Genomic DNA, 18,669 nt, shown 5'->3' with positions numbered 1-18,669 from the left:
TACTTGGGACAAACATGGCACAGAAACACTTCCCATCAGTTTCAGTCTCTAGAGTGGCAACTCTTTTACAAGACAAACAGATATAACTTACTGAAGCTTCAAATAAATCTCAAAGAAGTCATAAGGTTGTACATTACTCTCTCTCCTCCTGCATGAATTATCATACAGCATTTTCAGACTGACAGCTCTGTAGTGCTATTCTTATACTTGCACATTCAAAATTTTAACCCAAGAACAACAAACGACCATCAGATTAGAGCATAAACTCAGTTGTTTAGTTTATGTTGGCCAGACTTGTCTTCTAACCTCACTAGATATAATGCATGGCCAGGTACTCTCCAAATCATTTCTGAAGTAAACAATTGTCAGTATTTTTCAAAATCAAACCATAAGTAGCTACATTATGAAACTGTCCTCCCAGAAAAATCATACGCTATACGACTCAGGATGTACTTCATATATTGCACATTCAAATAAAAACGATTCTCCCTTCTAGATGAAGACTGCCGTTTGAGTCACAAATTGTTCCCAGAGTAAATGAAAAACTATAAACATAAAAAGCTTTAGTCGAAGGCCGAAAAAGCAGTGCTTCCCTACTAATGCAGTAAAGTTCATATCATGTAATTAAGGACATCCTCATACATAAGCATAACCCGAAACAGATTATTGCATTAAAAGGTAAAGCATTTCAGTTGATCATTCAATCATGAGCAACTGTCAGAATAAGGCAGGGGACAAATAAACAGTCAAATAGGCACTTAGGAGACTTACTTACCTCATGCATTGACTGCTCCGACTACATGGCTTAGCTGAAAATTAATGGCAATGGCAAATCCATCTATCCTTACAGTGTGGTAAACCATTCTAAAAAAATAGCACAATCTATAGGATGCAATGATAGATCAAAAATCTTAACAAATATGCCACTATTATGCAAGCATCCAATAAAGTAGTAGAATGTACATATGTAGATTGTGATGCACTATTATATAAAACAGTCCTGTTTGGCTGCCCCCCCGGGTTTATTCTCAGAAGCTCTTCATGTACTTTTTTTTAGTGCCACATATGATCCTTTCTTAGTGTTACATGGTGAGGGTTCACATTTGTGTTGTGTTACAGGATGCTCTCATGAGAGTTTCCGGAGTTAGAGGACGTGCTGGCCCTGTTATCGTTGGAGACAGGCTTCCTGTTCCAGGTTAGAGAATCAATTAAGGTCTGATTCAGTTTCTCCATCCAGTCAGACCTCTCTTCTCGTGTGTCTGCTGAAAACCAGCACCTGCACAACAAAAGATCATTTACATACAAATTAAAACCAATACTCTATTGTAAACTGATACTAAATGTTAAAGTCATATAACGAAAAAGAATTAGCAGATCTTTTCTTCCATAATGTGACGTACATTTGAGTGAAACGGATTACTTAGAAAAAAAAATGCATGGATTAATTGTTCAAAATAAGATCTATAACATGCATTTAGAAAACGGTCTGAATTTACATTTCACGTCAGGTTTAAAGGAATATTTCAGATAAGCCCCTTTTTTAGATGGAGGATCTTCTGGTTTTACGTGTTTGTCTTTTTCGTCTCCCTTGTGATCCATGAAAAATGACACAGCATATAGGTGTGGAACAACATTAGGGCGATGACAGAAGTTTCATTTTTGGCTGAACTATTTCTTTTAGTAAATTCATGAATGCATTACTTCTTCAAGGTTTGGCTGTGTTCTTGCTGGAGGGTGTTTGTCTCTACTAATTCAAAGGTGTGTGGCCGTGCACAGCACTCTCGCTCCACAGGCCTGACACTACAGAAGCCAAAGAGAGAGAGACTGCCATCTGCTGGCTGGAAGAGAAGGAGATGGATAAAAAAAAACATTAATGAGGAGAAGGATACACATTTTTTACACACATAATTGCACAAATCCCACCTTGTTGCCCATCTCGTTCGGGTAGTTCCAGTAGAGAAGGTGTCCTCCTTCCAGAAGGAAGTAGAACCTCTGCCAAGCTCCAAAGCCGCTCACATCCTCAAACATGGTCTACAAGAGGAGAAAGAAAATTACAGCACAAATTTCCCCAAAACAAAGCACATTTCCTATAGACACACGTCACAAAGCACATAAAATTACAAAAGAATACATTAAAAACAAACTGAGATCACAGATGAAATAAATCGTTTAAATCACAAAATGAAGTACTAATGTAACCGGAGAGAACCTGTTGCAGCTCTATTTCAGCACATAAAATATTCTTATGTCCTAAGCCATTCTCAAACAACTTGCATTCAAATGGATCAGACTGCGACTAGGAAGATAAACTGCTAACGTATTTCACATATTTGCTTTGCAAATATGAACTGGCAACTGTAATTCTCACATTTTTTGCTTATACACAAATTAATCAAGGGACTACAGATATGGTAAGTGCCTTTTCCATATGATAAAACAAGCTAAACAAAGCACCAGTCAAGTTCTGGGAAACATATACACCAACTCACCAAAAAGCCCTGATGCTGGACATTGGAGTGGCCCTCGCTGTGCAGCCGCAGATAGATGTGGCCCTCTAGAGGAGAGAGGAAGGGAACCTACACAATGTAACAAACGGGTTAGTCATGACACAAGGAAAAAAAATAACAACAGATGTGCATGTCAAAATGCAGAAATATTTAGGCCTGTCACGATAACAATTTTTTGTTGTGCGATATATTGCCCCAGAAATAATTGCGATAAGCGATATTATTGTCATTTTAAAGACCATTTTATGCCACTGAATATATAATCATAATGTAACAGCATAATAATGCAAGAAGGCCAACACACTTCCAAATGACAACAAACTTTTGATTCTTAAGAATATTTAGATCATGGAAATTAAGTATCAAAATATTAGATACCTTAAAAACTTGAATAAATAGTAAATAAACTCTTGCAAGTCAGGAACTACATACAATCCTACTTAAACAGATTTGCAACAATTAGCCCTTCATGTCTTGACACCTGCCTTAAGGACTTCTATAATACTCTCCAGGCCTCCCAATTACCTACTACATCTTCAATCAAAAGTTTATGGGAGGAAGAAATTTCCAATGAGTTATGGGCGGATAGCCTGGAAGAGATTTAATAGATGTTCTATAAACTCCAGACACTGCCTCATCCAGTTCAAAATCTTGCATAGACTACACTACTCTAAGACAAAATTATCTAGAATATTTCCAGGTGTCTCTCCAAAATGTGACAAATGCAGGACGGCTGAGGCGACCCTGCTTCACAGTTATGCATTATGTCCCAGTCTTCAAAGCTTTTGGTGCAATATTTTCGATGTCATTTCTGAAATTACTAGACAACATATTGAACCTGATGAGTTTTTAATCGTGTTTGGCGTTTCAAGACATGAGCTTTGCCTGTCCAAGTCTCAACAACGATTTCTTTCCTATGGACTCTTAACGGCCAAAAAGCTTATTTTAACATTCTGGAAAGATAAACTGCCACCTCCTTTCCAGCTGTGGCTTGACGAAATCACAAATACACTACATTTGGAGCGTATACGGCTCTGTCTAAGGAATAAGAGAATACAGTTTTCTAAAACTTGGGAACCCTTTATAAGGTATTTAGGGGATGAAGGCAGAGGAGACTAGGAAGAGAGGGATGTTGACTTAATTTGAGTTGGATCTAAGATCCATTCCACCCCTGGTGTTTTTTTTTGTTTTTTTTATATTCCTCCCTATGTGGTGCATATCAGACAGACAGAGTGAGGGTGGTTGGGTGGGTGGTAGGTGAATGGTCGGGCGGGCGGGTGGAGAATTGTCTTGTTTTGTTTTAGGACTTTCTGTATAGTATGTTAGAAAATATGTGCATATGTCTGCATGTACAGTGTATACTTAGACTGCATGTGCAAGTATAGGATTGTTATGTTTATTGTGTATGCAGGTGTATGTATAAATATGTATATATAGTTAATAACTGCAGAAAGTATAACTTGGTTAGATTTTTGTTTGCATAAGGAAAATTCGGAGGAACTTCTGATTTGAATTCTGTTAAACTTATCTGTATTCTATATATTTCCCCCCCCCAAAAAAAAAAAAAAAATAGTAAATAAACATTTTCTAACAAAAAGTGCAAAGTAACAAGTAGAAAAAAGAAAATGCACAAATAACTTGTATGGAGATTTTTCCATCTACAGATTTTTCCCGGACCTTCTTTTCTCTGTAAATTAAGGGTGCACTGTATTGCTGAAAAACATAATCACTACTCAGCAGTCAGATGTCCGTATGCACAAAGGCACAGATCCCTAAACAAGGCCATATCTGCAGATGAAACTTTTTTGTAGAAGCATTTTTTAAATTTGAACTAGCACCTCATGACTACACCACGCTATGTACGAGAAGCTGCAAAAGACACGGGTGCAAGTGGAACGTACAAACATGGTGACATTAATTTTTAAGTAAATATAATGGCCGATATATTGCGTTACCAAAAATTATTGAGGTCATGTACATATATTGCGCGATAAGTCGATATATTGATTATTGCGACAGGCCTAGAAATATTATTCAAATTTTTAGTAATGACTTACATCATCAAATTATATTACAGCTTTAAGACAAATTTCTGAAAATTTCAATTTCTGAAAGGTTCGAATTTACTTCTCAATTAATTGTTAAAAACTATAACATTCAAAGAACATTAATTTGAACTAAACCTTTGATGAAAAGACAGTTCAAACAAACAGCGTTTATTTGACAATCTTTTGCAATATTATAAATGTCTTTACAATCACTTTTGATCAATTAAATGCACCTTTACTAAATAAAGGTGAAGGCTTTACTGAAATTATAAATTATTAAAATACATTTAATTATTATAAAAAATTAAAAATTTATAATTACATTTTTAAGGTCTGAAAGACAACTGTAAAATTCCATAATATCTCCGTAAAAAAATACAGTACATTAAGAGATTAAAAGAGGGTAATTGTGGGGATATTGGTTTGATTTGTCCCAAAACAAGTGATGAATGCACAGGCCAGAGCATTCATTAATAGCAAATAGATCAACAAAATGCCCAGTATTGTACCTTGTCTCTCACACACACACATACACACACACACACACACACAGAGAGTGACACCTTTTCCTGAAACTCATCTCCAAGGAGTCGCCTGATTTTGCCTTCAAATTTCATCTGAGTGGAGAGAAACAGGAGAGATGGACAGAGACCCAGTTACATTTCCACAACTCCCACCACAGTGCAAACACAACACAGAACAACCACAGATCTCCTGGTTAACCGCTGTGAAAATTAAGAGTGAAAGTGTGTACACAATTTATTGTCTTTAAAAAGAAGATACAGTAAGTGCTCAAAGGTGAGGACAACAACACACAAACAATTCATCTCCCTTTTCTCTCTAATGTGAACAGTTTTACTGTATCAATACCTTGTCCAGAGGAAACTTGCTCTGTCCCAATGAATTCAAGGTAATCTTGTGAGAGCCTACTAATGTGAAGTTACTAGAGCGTTGGGCACTCAGACCAGGCAGAGTAGCAGCTATAATGGACGGTAAAGAAATATCAGTATCTGATACTACCAATCAACCAATGATTAAGTGAGTAACTGATAAATACTTACATGTTACACTCTGGTTAGATTTCTAGAAAAACAAAAATAGACATTTGGATGAGCTGAAGCTGTCTATCATTCAACAAATTTAAACACACAATGTGCCTCATTCATGATTTTCTGAATTATTTGTGAAAGTATTCTTATGTGTCATGTGACAATTCAAAAAGTGTGATTTTATGAAAATTATAACAGAAAATACACATATTTGTATAGCTCATGTTTCATAAATGAAGCCCAATGTTGGTAAGGAAACAGAGAAGACAGAGAAGATACATACTGTGATGCTGTGGAGAATCTTCTTGGGTGTCACCTAGAAACACAAACATTTTGCTACAACTGTGCATTGCTAAAAGTAATAAAACACTCTGCTTTCTCAACATATGTGAAGGTGTACAAACCTTTGACTTTGTTGAGCTGCGGAACTGCTGAATATTCATGCTGCAGGTAGTACTCTGAGTACTGGACTATAAAACAGAGGAATACACAATAACACCTAATTATGACCTAGAAAATATAAGCTAAAGCTTGAGGAAAAAAATTATTTTATCTTTTAAACTATTAAAAACGATATTTGGTTGTACACAAACTCTACCTACCAAACTGTAGACCTCAACATCAATCTCAAAATTGGAGCGAATGTCTTGTCTGTGGAAGCAAAACATTCAAACCAGTGTATATCACTACTGTTTTTATTTAAAAACCTTCTCTTAAAAGCACTGCGCAGTTTTAAAGGTGCTATAGAATGCATTGATACAATATTTTAAATTGTTCTCTGATATCTACATAGAAGGTATGTGGCTTAGGTAAGGGCAAAAAATCTCCAGAAACGGTTTTACATGTCCATTTACAACCCTAGGATTTTTGTCTCTAGAATGAAATGGTCTGTTTTTACCTTATTTGGAAGGGTCATGAATAATAATGTTAAGCTCTGCTCTGATTGGCTGTTTCACAGTGCAGCTCATTTCAGTAGCTCACACAGCAGGAAGGAAACTTTCGAGATTTGCGATTGCACGTGCTCTGTGTAAACTACAGTGGCAGTACTTACCACACATTTTACAAGATCAGATGCTTGTCAGTGGTGCTCGGGATATGTAAATCATTCGCCATCATCCTCAGTCATCTCTCCTTACTCTGTTTATGTGGTAAGTGAAATCTTATGTACTGTAATGTAACAGGCTACCGCTAGCAAGCAGCTAACCATGTCCCTTTAGTGACTCACATTATTTTATTAGAACGCGTGTTATGTTTTTCGTGCCTTTCTGAATACAGACACCAACCCATCCCTGCACAGCCTGGAACATAACATTTATTTCCATGATCTGCCATTTTCGCTATTATCCTCACTTGTTTCTTCACAATACCTGCAGAACTTCTGATGATTCAGCTGTGCAGGTTCGGCTGGCGGCTGGCATATAACATGTGCGGGTATTTGCAAATGTTGGGGGCGTAACTATTAGTGATCCCGACTATAACGTCACAGTCGGTGTTATGTTCTGATTCACCTATTTTTCAGTGGTCTTTTGCATGCACGAGATTTACATAAGGAGGAAACAATAGAGTTTGAGGCTCACGGTATGTCATTTCTATGTACAGAACTGTTATTATTCAACTATGCCAAGGTAAATACAGTTTTCCATTCTATGGCACCTTTAAACTCTGACATCCGTTCAAAGAAGCATTGTATGTAGCGTGTGGACTCACAGTGTAATAGAAGTTGGGAAGGTGATGGTGTCTCCAGTTTGGGCATCAGCTGCTGTAGCCAAAGGCGTTGCCACAATATTACATGGGCCATAACGGATCAAAACGAAGAAGTAGTGTGTTGGGCGGCCTTTATAGAGACAGCAGCCATAACAAATTGTGTTAGAACATTGACCTTGTGCAATGAAGAGTCATCATCTGCCATTAATAAATATGTAGTAACGCTTACCTGTCTGAGCAGAGCACACAAACTCCACTTTGAGGGGCAGCTGGATGCTGCTGATGCTTACTGTGCCTCTGCAGGGCTGCAGAGGTACATTCTGGGAGTCTGGCTCACCAGACTCACCCTCTCTCAGCCTGCTGGCCTCAGCCAGTAAGGCTGCTCGCTTCTCACCTGCATTAAACAGATGTATAAAAGCCAAATCAGAGCATGCAGTCTCTGTGATTTGCAGGAGGTTCAAATAGAGTAATGTACTTTGCTCGCTAATGTTCCACTTACTGGAGACAAGCAGGAGTTTCTCAGCTTCGGCCTCCTGCTGGGAACCTTTCCCATGTTCCTCGTCACTGCAGCAGCTCAGAGCCTGCAGTGTCTGCGTGATGATTGTCTGCAACTTGGCTGCCTCCTCGTTTAAAGCCTTAATGGAACAAATAAAATCACTTGCATCAGATCTTGCATGCATGAAGTCTCCTAAAATACCCCAGTAAGTCTCTCAGTATAAGTTTCAAACCTTAATTCTCTCCTTGATGTTTATGGGCTTTTTTGAGCAGGTCTTCTCTTGAACCTGCTTCTGAACTCCAGGGGTCAAGCTCTGAGTAGAGGGGGGATGGATCTTCCTCTGTGAGCGGTAGGCGTCAATGCTGTCAATTGTATGAAAAAACAATTGGGTAAAAAGGTAAATATCAGTGGTTGAACAATATATAGACAGCTGAGTGGCTCTTGATCGATATAATACTGATATGCATAAATATATATTTATTTTCAAATAAGGATATTAAATTGTTCAAAAATTACAGTAAAGACATTTATAAAGTTACAAAATTATTTTATTAAAAAAAAAATGCTGTTATTTTGAACTTTCTATTCATCAATTCAAACATCAATTCAACTTAAATTGCAATAATATTTCACAATCACAATATTACTGTTTTTACTGCATTTCTGATTAAATAAACGGCTGATTTGTCAGTCAATCACTAGTAAAAAAAAAAAGAAAGAAAAAAGCATGCACTACCAGTACTAAATACCAAGTTGGACAAACAGCGATACAGAATGACAGGGCTCTTGACAAATTATTATTGTTATTATTTAAGTGAGCACACCTGTATAAAGGTTGACCGCAGTCAGCAGGACTAGCTGTCATTTCTTCAGGTGAGGGCGTCTGTACTGATGGCTCAGACACAATGATTTCAATGTTCTGTAGAAACATTTAGAAACAGACATTTATGGTCTTTTAACTAATACATTTATATCTATGTAATCGATTACACTCTTACACTGTAACTGAAAGGTACATGTATCTGTATTTGCAAACTTTATTTACACAAGGGAAAACTCAGATGACACTGCCTGGCATTTAACTTCATATGAAAAGTGGCATAATTATGCTAAAAGGCATTTTGATAAAAACATATTTGACAAGCACTTGAATTTCTTTGGTGACATAATATTTAACCATATACACTGAACATACTCAAGTCCTAAAGAAATTTCTCTCATTCACTGGCTGTCACCATAAGAACAATTTCAATCTCTAAAAATCAGACCAATACCAGTGGTGTGACAACAGCCTCCACAGATTTGCTGAGAGGAGAGAGGATACAGCTGGGTGGCAGGGTTAGAAAGTCCTCATCAACCATGGGGGTGCTCTCCTGCTTTTCTTCCGTCTCTCCTTCACCATCATCAACAGACTGGAGCTCCTTCTCTTTCTCTGTTGCAGAACTGGCATCAGGAGTTTCTTCACTCTCTTCACACATCTCACTCTGGTCAAGAGGATACTCATTTAATGTGACTGTGACTGGTTCCTGTTTGTCTTCCTTTTCAACTGTGTCCGATTCGGTTTTGTCTTCCTTTTCAGTCTCTGATGAATTGCTCTCATCTTTCTCCACCCCCTCTTCCTTATTTCCATCTTCACCTTCCTTGTCTGCATGCTGCAGGACGTCTTCAAACATCTTGTCAATTAGAGTGGAAGTGCTAAAAGCCACAGGTTCTGTTACAGAAAAAAATGTGGTAAATATGGTAGCTAAGTAAGATCCAAGAGATTTTATGAAGCACATTTACCTATAGATGTATAAAGTTCTTCACTGGGGAAACGGATGTCCACAGAACATGGCGGTGTGGTGTTCAGACTTTCATCAAATACCTTACTGTCAACCTCACAGGAGCTGAATTCAGATCCCTTTAACTCTTCCTGCAGAACACATAAAAGCTGAAATTAGGTTTTGCCCTATATACACAAATAAAACAGTGCGAAAGACAAAAAAAACAGTTCTCCCCAAGCGAGTCTGTGCAAACAAATTACTTTGCCCTAGTGACCATAAGCAAATTATGGATAAACCTCAAAACCAAGGGTGAAGAAGCAGGGCTCCAGACTAACATTTGAGAGCAGTGGCACCAGCGCCACTAAGTTCTACAGATGGTGACGCCAGGAGCAGATTTGGTAGCGCTGGGCAGGTGGTGTGTGGGAGTATTCAATTATAGATCATTTAATCATAAAATTACTATTGTTTTTCATTAATAAGTGCAGTTACTAATAATATTACGTTCATTTCTTGTTTATTTTTCTTTTGTTTGTTTATACAGAGTTGACAGTAAAGCACTAAGCTTGAGTTAAGATGCATACAAAATTTACTTTTATTAACAACAGTAACAGGTGCAAAATCTAATTTTTATATAGAAAATTTATATATTCCACTCTTATTAAATGTACCATTATTCTTCTAGTATATGGAACTGACCAACTTCAGTGATTATGTGTGATTTAGTAGCAAATTGAAGAAAAGTTTGTTTTTCAAGGCACTTTGTGACTTTTTTTACTTCATACCCAAAAAATGTGTAAAATTCTGACAAAATCTGATATCTTGATGATTTGATATTTTATAATAGTGATTTTATAATTTCAAAATATAGAGAAAAAGTAGAAATGAATGACTAATAAGCCAATAAGTGCTCCTCTGCTGCTGTCTACTGGTTATAATTGTGATTTGATGTATTTTTTACATTTTACATAAGTCTTTGTTTACCACAAAGTATATTTTGGTCATCCCATTAAAAATAACATTCAAACTGGATCATTTTAGAGCTTTAAAGTGCTGGAATTAGTTGTGTGAAATGCTTGAAAGTCATTGAAAAGTGCTTGAAATTCTCTCTCAAAAGGTTGTACAAATCCTGAAATGAATGATGTAATGCATTCGACTATTTTTACCACAACACCATGGTTACAGTTAGCGTTACCGCTTCTGGTTTTCTGACGTACGTCAGCACTGTTTATAACAGAATTCTGTGCAGAATTTGAATGATTCTCACTAGATCTCGCAGCAACCTTATCATTGCGCGGCGAATTCAAACGCTTCTCACTGGATCTCGCAGCACTGTTGCATCTTATTCTCGCTGTAGTATTGTTGTTGCCGCCGCCGCCATGTCGTGATCCAGTGATCTCGCAGCACTGTTGCATCTGTGCAGTAACAGTGTCGCAAAATCAACTTTGGCTCCCGAGTAAAGCTGTTCTGAGATCGGACAAGTTTGTTTGCGTAGCGGTCCGAGCTGCGCAGCTGAAACGTAGCACGGTTTAGTTTCGCTTTCGTTTGCCGTTTCTCAAATGCAACAGAAATGGCAGCGCTTATGAGTTGGACAACGCAGTGGTCACGCCAGTGTGACCGCTCACAAAAATTAGTCGCACTGGCAGAAGAAATGGTCGCAGTCTGGAGCCCTAAGAAGAATGACGAAACAGACAAATGAAAAAAATGAAGTCAAATACACTTCAACAAATTGTCTCAAATACATGCTCACACTCCCGGGCTGTAATGGAGGCCACTGGGGTTTTCGATTTTGCCTGTAAACCCAGGGAGAGGATGTGGATGGAGATGGCCTCTGGGAAAATGGGGATTATTTACTTTTTATCTAAACTTCTAAATGCTCAAAATCCAGACAAGAATCCACGGTAAACAGACAAACATCTTAACCTGACTGGCTCACCTCAATGAGGGAAGAGTCAGACAGACTCCTCTTCAACCACATGTTTTCTGCCACTGGCTGAACCTTCAATTGACGCAACTCATCCTCACGTGCCTGTATTTGAAGACAGTTGGACTTAGTAACAATACATATCCTTCTCTTAGAGATTTGTTTCAGAAACAGTCAGAAAAAAGGTGAAATGGGTGAGACAGATCTACCTGGCGGATACGGGAGGCCTCTTTACTGCTGGGTGTCACTGCAGTGTTCAGCTGCTGTTGCATGCCATGCACAAAGCTGGAGAGATTGCGTGTGCAGGGGGTGGAGCGACCGGGGCTGTTCAGTGGCGTCGGAGCTTTGAAGCACTGCAGGCGAGAGCTAAACTCTCCCTCACCTTTCATAAAAATGCACATTCAGCTCGCCACAGTTAAAGACTTAATAAAGAATGCCGTAAAAGAAGCTGCAGCAGCCTATGTGGAAGAAAATACTCACCGATATGACAGATCTGCGAGGACATGCTGTCGGTGCAACCCTCGGACCCGGGGTCAGACAGGCAGCGCTGGACTAACCCAGTCCCACCTGACAACACAAAAGACAATTCATTACTAAACACTGGAAATATAATTACACTACATAAACATGCTTAAAAACATATCAACGGCACAATTCTCATAATACAGACAACAAAATTATAAAGTGCAACAGGAAAGAGAATGAATGGTAGTTAATAAAAAAAACATGGCCATTTAAACATTTTTTTTTTACATATTACTAGATTTTACATATTACGAAAAGTGCATTTAGTAGATGATTGTTTTTTTCTCACAAGTTTTAGTATTTTTTGCAGTTCCCTTAAATAGCCATGCACTGGGATGAATTACATTTTAGAAGTACAAATATTCCATGCAGCCTACATGCAAAATACATAAAAATAATAAGAAAAACAATACCTTACTATATTTACTCTACAACAATAAATGATGATGATCACAAATTCACTATTTAATGATGCTTTTGTCTAAAGTGTCCTAAAGTACATTTATAAAAAAAAAAAAAAAAACAGTTCTGAAGTGTTAGAACTATTTATGTTATTAACAGATGTATTTAATGGTCTTAAATTATATGTTATATATATATATATATTTTTTTTTTTATTTTTTTTTTTTTGGGTGCCGTTCTGAAGTATCAACAAGATCATTTGGAATGAATTAAACATCTTTTAATAACCAGAAAGGCTGATTATAATGGGCATCATAAAAATGTAAAATTATGCACTGAAAATAGTGTTCCATTCCCAAATTTCCAAAAAAAGGTCTTCAGTCTGTCACTAACATTAGAACAAAATAACCAGTAACAATATAGACAAACAACAGAAATGTAAAAAGCAAAGCAATATTTTCTATCAAGTAACATTGTGTGCCAGTTTCACTTCACAAATCTACATATAAAATAGTACACATATAAACCATCACAAGCAAAATGATTCTGAAATGTACTGGAAAATAAAAAAAAAACAAGTAAACAAATAGTTTAAATATACTTGAATTGGCAGAGTGATTTACAAAAGGATAAATCTGAATTCTTACCATCTCGTCTCTGGCTGAGTTGCTGGACTCTGGATCGGATGGAGGTTATGGCTGGAGTGTCTGGTTTCACCTCCAGCTCTGCCAATCGCAAGTGTGTTCTGGCAGGCGATTTCTTGGGGTCCAGGTTCTCCTCTCCCACTGCTGCCAGCCGCCTTTTCTTCAACACATTTTCAAGTTCTGTAAAACATTTTAGAACTTATAACTCACACTGATATCATTATACGGCCTAATGGTTAAACTAACAACGTCACATATAATCTTAAATCAGTGTATATAAAGAATAAAACTCAGTTACAAAATAACGTAGCTGACATATCTTAGACTATGCAACAATTGACAAATTAATATACTTCAAAATACTGTCTAAGTGGACACTAAATTCACTGGTTAGTGTGTTTGAAGAATAAAGGCGGTGACAGATGAGAACACAGTCTTACCACTAGAAGCTGAAGAGTTTTCCTCCAGTGGATCTCTCGGTCTCTTCTGATTTTCCATCTTATCACCTGTCAGCAGAAAACCAGCTTCAAGTTGAATGAAATTAAGTTTAATAAAGACTTTAAAACAGTCATAAATCAGGTGTATGTGACGTATAGGTACTGATTTTAAATTACAATTCATCATATACAGAAGTGTTACTAACTTTGTTTATACAGTCCTGTAGAACAATTTATATGGGTTCATTTCAAATGTTCATATCAACAACAACAAAATACGAACGTCGTTGTTGTTGATACGAGATGACTGGTTAATCTAAAGGAATCAAAATATGTATTTTTCATATATCGAGACACTGAGGCCAAAGCGCTGCTAGCTAGCAATCACTGTTAAACAAAGACAAAATTCGAAATGCAAAATGGTCGAAGTCGTAGAGCGTGAAAGGTAACGTTAATGGCAACCGTTTAAATATAAAACGCCATTTTTGTCAGTTTTATTGTTAAAAATATATCTTTCTTACCTTAGTAAAATAACCGTGGCAGAGTTTGTGGAGTTTCCAAACGTCCACGTCTGTCAGCTGAGCTCGAGCGTTTGAATTTCAGCGGGCGCTCCGCGCATGCGCAGAGTTTCCGCACAGGTCAATCTATAGAGCCCTCCTGTGGGCCGATGATTAATGGCTTTATCAAAACGTAGAGATGATTTACAGAAATTTTAACAATAATACTTACACTGCCGTTCAACATTTTGGGATCAGCAAGATTTGAAATATTTTTTGAAATAAGTATCTTCTGCTCATCATGGTTACATTTATTTGATCAGAATTACAGAAAAAACAGTACTATTGTGAAATACTATTGCAATTTAAAATAATGGCTTTCTATTTTAATATACTTTAAAATATAATTTATTCCTGTGATCAAAGCTGAATTTTCATCAGCCGTTACTCCAGTCTTCAGTGTCTCATGATCCTTCAGAAATCATTCTAATATGCTGATTTATTATCAATATTGGAAACAGTTTTGCTGCTTAACATTTTTTTGGAACCTGTGATACTTTTTTCAGGATTCTTTGATGAATAAAAAAAAGTTAAAAAGAACAGCATTTATTCAAAATAGAAATCTTTTGTAACAATATACACTACCGTTCAAAAGTTTGGGGTCAGTAATTTATATTTTAAAGTATGTTAAAACAGAAAACCATAATTTTAAATGGTAATACTATTTTACAATATTACTGTTTTTTCTGTATTTTGGGTCAAATAAATGTAGTCATGATGAACAGAAGAGACTTCTTTAAAACACATTAAAACAATCTTACTGATCCCAAACTTTTGAACAGCAGTGTATGTATCAGTTAAATTCCCTTTTACCTGTTATTTCATTAGATGTTGTGTAACAGATACATTTAAGCAATCAACTTAAGCAAAACCATCATTCTCAAAAAAAGAGCAAAGGACAAATCATTTTCTACACATCTGACTACAACTGTGATACTGAATTTAGATCAGAAATTTATATTTTACTTACAAGAATTCTTTCGAGGTGTTTTTGCATAATTTTATTTAACAACCTTGTTTATTCATAAGGCATAACATAACATTTCCATGTGACTACAATGTGACTTTAAGTGTCTGTGTTGCTTCTTTCTTTGTGCAATTCTGAAATATCAACAGATCGTCAATATCGTTTGGATTAAATATCTTTTAATAAGCAAAGAGGCAGACTATAATAGACATCATAAAAATACAAAGACTGTATTCTAAAGAAAATTCTGCAGTGAAAATATATGATCTTTTTCCCAAATTTCCAAAAGAGGAGAGTTTCTGAAGTCTCTCACTCACATTAGACCAGAACAAATAGTAACAATATATAGACACAGAAAAGCAAAACATTGTTTACCATTAGGAAACATAGTGCACCAGGTTTACTTCATATATCCACATATAGAACAGACAATTTTGCTAAAGCAAAATGATTTTGAAATGTACTTGCAAGCTGATGTAACGTTAATGTAAAATGTAACGTGTAATACAACCTTCCATAAAATTGGCCCCTATGACCTTCATACTTTAAGGCACTGCAAATATTATCAGTTTAACCATTGACAAGAATATTGTTGTGACTCATTGTAGTACTTTGACACAACCTGCAGTCACTACAAGGTGCAAAGTGAAAATGTTTTCATAGCACAAGCAGAGAAAAAAAACAACGTACAGCAGAAAGAACCAGGTGTGCTAAATATGCAAGCAAAATTAATGTCTTATGGAACATCTATAGAATAAATTAGAAGAATCTTTATCATTATTCTAATCCTAGTGTTGTAAAAAATACACTTTAAATGACTACTTCTTTGAACAGATCCTAGACAAACCCAATATAACTATGATTAAAGACACACAGACATTAACTATTTCAACAAAACAGCCAAAGCACAAGAACAGATCTATACCCATCAGAGACATAAAAGGTGTGAGGTGTAAGGAAAAGCAGCATAATTAAAACATTTGCAAGAGGCTGAAAAATAACTAGCCTTAATTATAGAGACGCTTTTTGATTTGCATGCTAGTTGTATCTGCTGACAGAACTACATAAACAGATTAAGACTTTACCTTCACATTTGTAACCCATAAAGTGTCATTTAAAGTGAGTCACTGAATTCTACCCATTGTCTGCATTCACATTCTCCAAAACAAAATGCAAGCATCTGTTGCAAACTCAAATTAAATGTCACCTGTAGACATTTTTAAGTATACGCAACAATATAAAAGACAGTAACGAACAAGAAAAACACATAAAATGCATTAAAAAAAATTCACAGCTGAAAACAACTCTTCAAATATAATTTTAGATCTGAAACTTTAAAATGTTGGTCATTGTTAGTTAGCAGTTTTGCTGAAATTAGGGTTAAAATAAATCACAGTGACAGTGATGTCATCTCGGTACATGCGTGCTAAATCGCTAGGCAGAGCCAGTATAGTTGCCAGTCTCTCCTGGTCCATCTCTGCATACTCATTTGTGCCCAGTGCATGGCGAATCAAATGCGTGGCACCGTTCAAATCCAAAGCCGGTGTTGCTCTGGCCCGTCGCTGCAGCAGCAGCTGGTGCATTTGTCCCAAGTTGAGCTGGCTGGCTGAAACCGGAGCTTGCAGATGAATACCAGTCAGATGTTCCGCCACAAGCCTGACCGCCTCATCACTGGTCATCTCGTCCCAGAGGCCATCAGAGGCCAAAACCAAAAACCGGTCCTGCGGTCGAAGCCGGTGGTAGGTGACTTCTGGTGTCGCCTCTAAATAAGGTGGAGTGAGATAATTAGGTGGAGCGTATTGATAAAGATTCAGTGCTTCTAAATCAGAGTCTCCATTCTCTAGAACACTTTGCTGGAGCTCACGACTCCATTTGAAGCGAACGTCTCCAAATGCACGCAACGGCATCAGGACCCCGAGCAGCCTGTCGTCTACGATTACCAAATGCTGTTCACTAGCCGGGTGCTGCCGCCATATGCGCTCCACCTCGGTTACATTGGCAGCATTGTGGTCTTGTGTGAGTGGCAAAGCACTCCAGCTCCCATCATGCTCCTGGACGCCTAAAACCGCCCGACAGTCTCCTGCATTTGCAACATGCACACCTTCTGGTCCAACGTGAGCCACACAAGCCGTACAGCCAGCGAAGGCAGCCTGGATGGCCGTGTTCCGCATCAGGTCATTTGCGAGCGGCACCTGTGCCTCAAGAGAAAGATCCGTGTCCAGTCGTTGGAATGCATAGATGAGAGCATCTGTGGGACGCATGCCGTCTCCGTGTTCTTCACTCGCCAGAAGCTCCTGCCAGTAAACACGCAAATGATTGACATAGAGGGCTGCTGATTCCCTGTAGTTGTAGTCGTTACGGTGCTTGTACCACTGCAGAATGGGCGGCACGGGTCGTAAAGTCTCCATGGCAGCCTCTAGATCCTCCAGAACGGACTCTGACATCATCGATACAGCGATGTAATAAGGCAGACGCTCGCTGACCGCTTGAGCACACGCATGTCCGCCGTGTCCATCAAACACGCCAAAAAGCATGCCACGAGTCTGGAGGCAGCTGGCACTGCTGCGTCGGTCCTCTAGTGGAGTATTGGCGGAAAGCTGGTTGCTCTCAAACCTCAGCACTGGACTGGGACCACTACGGCCATCAAACTCTGGAAAACTAACGGACTGCTCATTAGCACGCAGAACTGCGTTGATCTGCAGCCGGCTCAGCTGGAAGTCTAGTTCACGTCTTGGAGCATGCAGTGTGTTTTCTCCTTTCTGTCCTGAGCTTCCATCTGATCGACTACGGGAAGAAAAGCTCCGGGCATGACAAGGGAGCGGGCAGGTTCTACACAGTTTATCAGGTAAAACATGCTGGCTGGGTGCAAAGAAACTGGTCAGATGTCTTCCACCAGTGTAAAGGAGGAGCCTTGAACACAAATAGCCAGACATTACTGCCTGGATGCAGTGATCAAATCAGTCTACAACTCCAGCATCTGGAAAAAAAAAACGTGAAATCACAAGATTTAGTAACAGGCAGTCTTTAAACTGATCAAAAATCCCAGTAAATGGACATTGTGCAGATTAAAATCTGCAGAAATAGTTGTGTTTTGCAGGCTCAAGTCAGTGATATAACCAATAAACATTAAGACGTGTTAATATTACATGTTGTTATGAACTCATAGATCATGCAAAATCTTCCAAGTATAAATCTAGCCATGTTTGCAATGCAAAAAATCCAACATCAAGGCTTTCTCATATGTGTCAGGGTCAAATAAATTCTATATAAGTTACATAAACACAATTTACTTCTTGATTTTAGACTAAAACGTTCTAGCTTACCGTACCAGTTTTCGTGATAAAATGATTGGCAAATGTAACGGCTAATTTTACAATTTAGTGATGTTTTTCTTGCAAATTTGTGTAATTGAACAAAGTCTAGAAATGTCTGTGCAACAATTCCCTACAAAGGACAGCTTTAATATGAGTAAAAGTCGAGTCAAACAGACACATACCTGGCACTGCTGCTCACTGAATGATCTTCTTCTGCTTTTCAGTTCCGTCGTAGCTGGTTGCAAACGTTCAGCTCGCAGCGCCCCCTACAGTCATGTGCGTACTCAATATTCACAGCTCCGCCTTTTTTATATGATAGAAATAAAAAAATCGCA

The 18,669-nt window shown here is 37.8% G+C and overlaps 2 protein-coding genes across 4 annotated transcripts; both read right to left on the bottom strand.

Annotated features, from left to right (window-relative positions):
- Positions 1-143: 143 nt before the first annotated feature.
- On the bottom strand, positions 144-14,135 carry LOC107662881 (actin-binding protein anillin-like). 2 transcript variants are annotated; one of them, XM_016452995.1, is made up of 24 exons: positions 14,018-14,135; positions 13,500-13,565; positions 13,063-13,239; positions 11,969-12,055; positions 11,698-11,870; positions 11,501-11,593; positions 11,315-11,395; positions 9,587-9,716; positions 9,079-9,515; positions 8,629-8,723; positions 8,037-8,166; positions 7,808-7,943; positions 7,538-7,702; positions 7,312-7,438; positions 6,207-6,255; positions 6,009-6,074; positions 5,888-5,920; positions 5,617-5,638; positions 5,426-5,535; positions 5,119-5,172; positions 2,490-2,576; positions 1,924-2,031; positions 1,702-1,838; positions 144-1,276 (listed from the first exon to the last, which is right to left on the bottom strand). In XM_016452995.1, the coding sequence occupies exons 2-24, from the start codon at positions 13,555-13,557 to the stop codon at positions 1,114-1,116; spliced, it is 2,718 nt and encodes a 905-aa protein (XP_016308481.1). In that variant the 5' UTR covers positions 13,558-13,565; positions 14,018-14,135; the 3' UTR covers positions 144-1,113. The 2 variants fall into 2 exon arrangements, with proteins under 2 accessions (XP_016308481.1, XP_016308482.1); XM_016452996.1 differs by lacking the exon at positions 5,119-5,172.
- Positions 14,136-15,106: 971 nt separating this feature from the next.
- Positions 15,107-18,609, bottom strand: LOC107662879 (pyruvate dehydrogenase [acetyl-transferring]-phosphatase 2, mitochondrial-like). Of its 2 annotated transcripts, none has more exons than XM_016452994.1 (2): positions 18,344-18,461; positions 15,107-17,997 (listed from the first exon to the last, which is right to left on the bottom strand). In XM_016452994.1, the coding sequence occupies exon 2, from the start codon at positions 17,951-17,953 to the stop codon at positions 16,373-16,375; it is 1,581 nt and encodes a 526-aa protein (XP_016308480.1). In that variant the 5' UTR covers positions 17,954-17,997; positions 18,344-18,461; the 3' UTR covers positions 15,107-16,372. The 2 variants fall into 2 exon arrangements, with proteins under 2 accessions (XP_016308480.1, XP_016308478.1); XM_016452992.1 differs by lacking the exon at positions 18,344-18,461 and adding an exon at positions 18,517-18,609 and having other exon boundaries at positions 15,108-17,997.
- Positions 18,610-18,669: the final 60 nt, after the last annotated feature.

The sequence above is a fragment of the Sinocyclocheilus anshuiensis genome, unplaced genomic scaffold, assembly GCF_001515605.1.
Source record: "Sinocyclocheilus anshuiensis isolate Anshui unplaced genomic scaffold, SAMN03320099.WGS_v1.1 scaffold739, whole genome shotgun sequence".
Classification (NCBI taxonomy): domain Eukaryota; kingdom Metazoa; phylum Chordata; class Actinopteri; order Cypriniformes; family Cyprinidae; genus Sinocyclocheilus; species Sinocyclocheilus anshuiensis.
The sequence above is the reverse complement of the archived record's forward strand: the minus strand, read 5'-3'. Positions and strand labels throughout refer to the sequence as shown.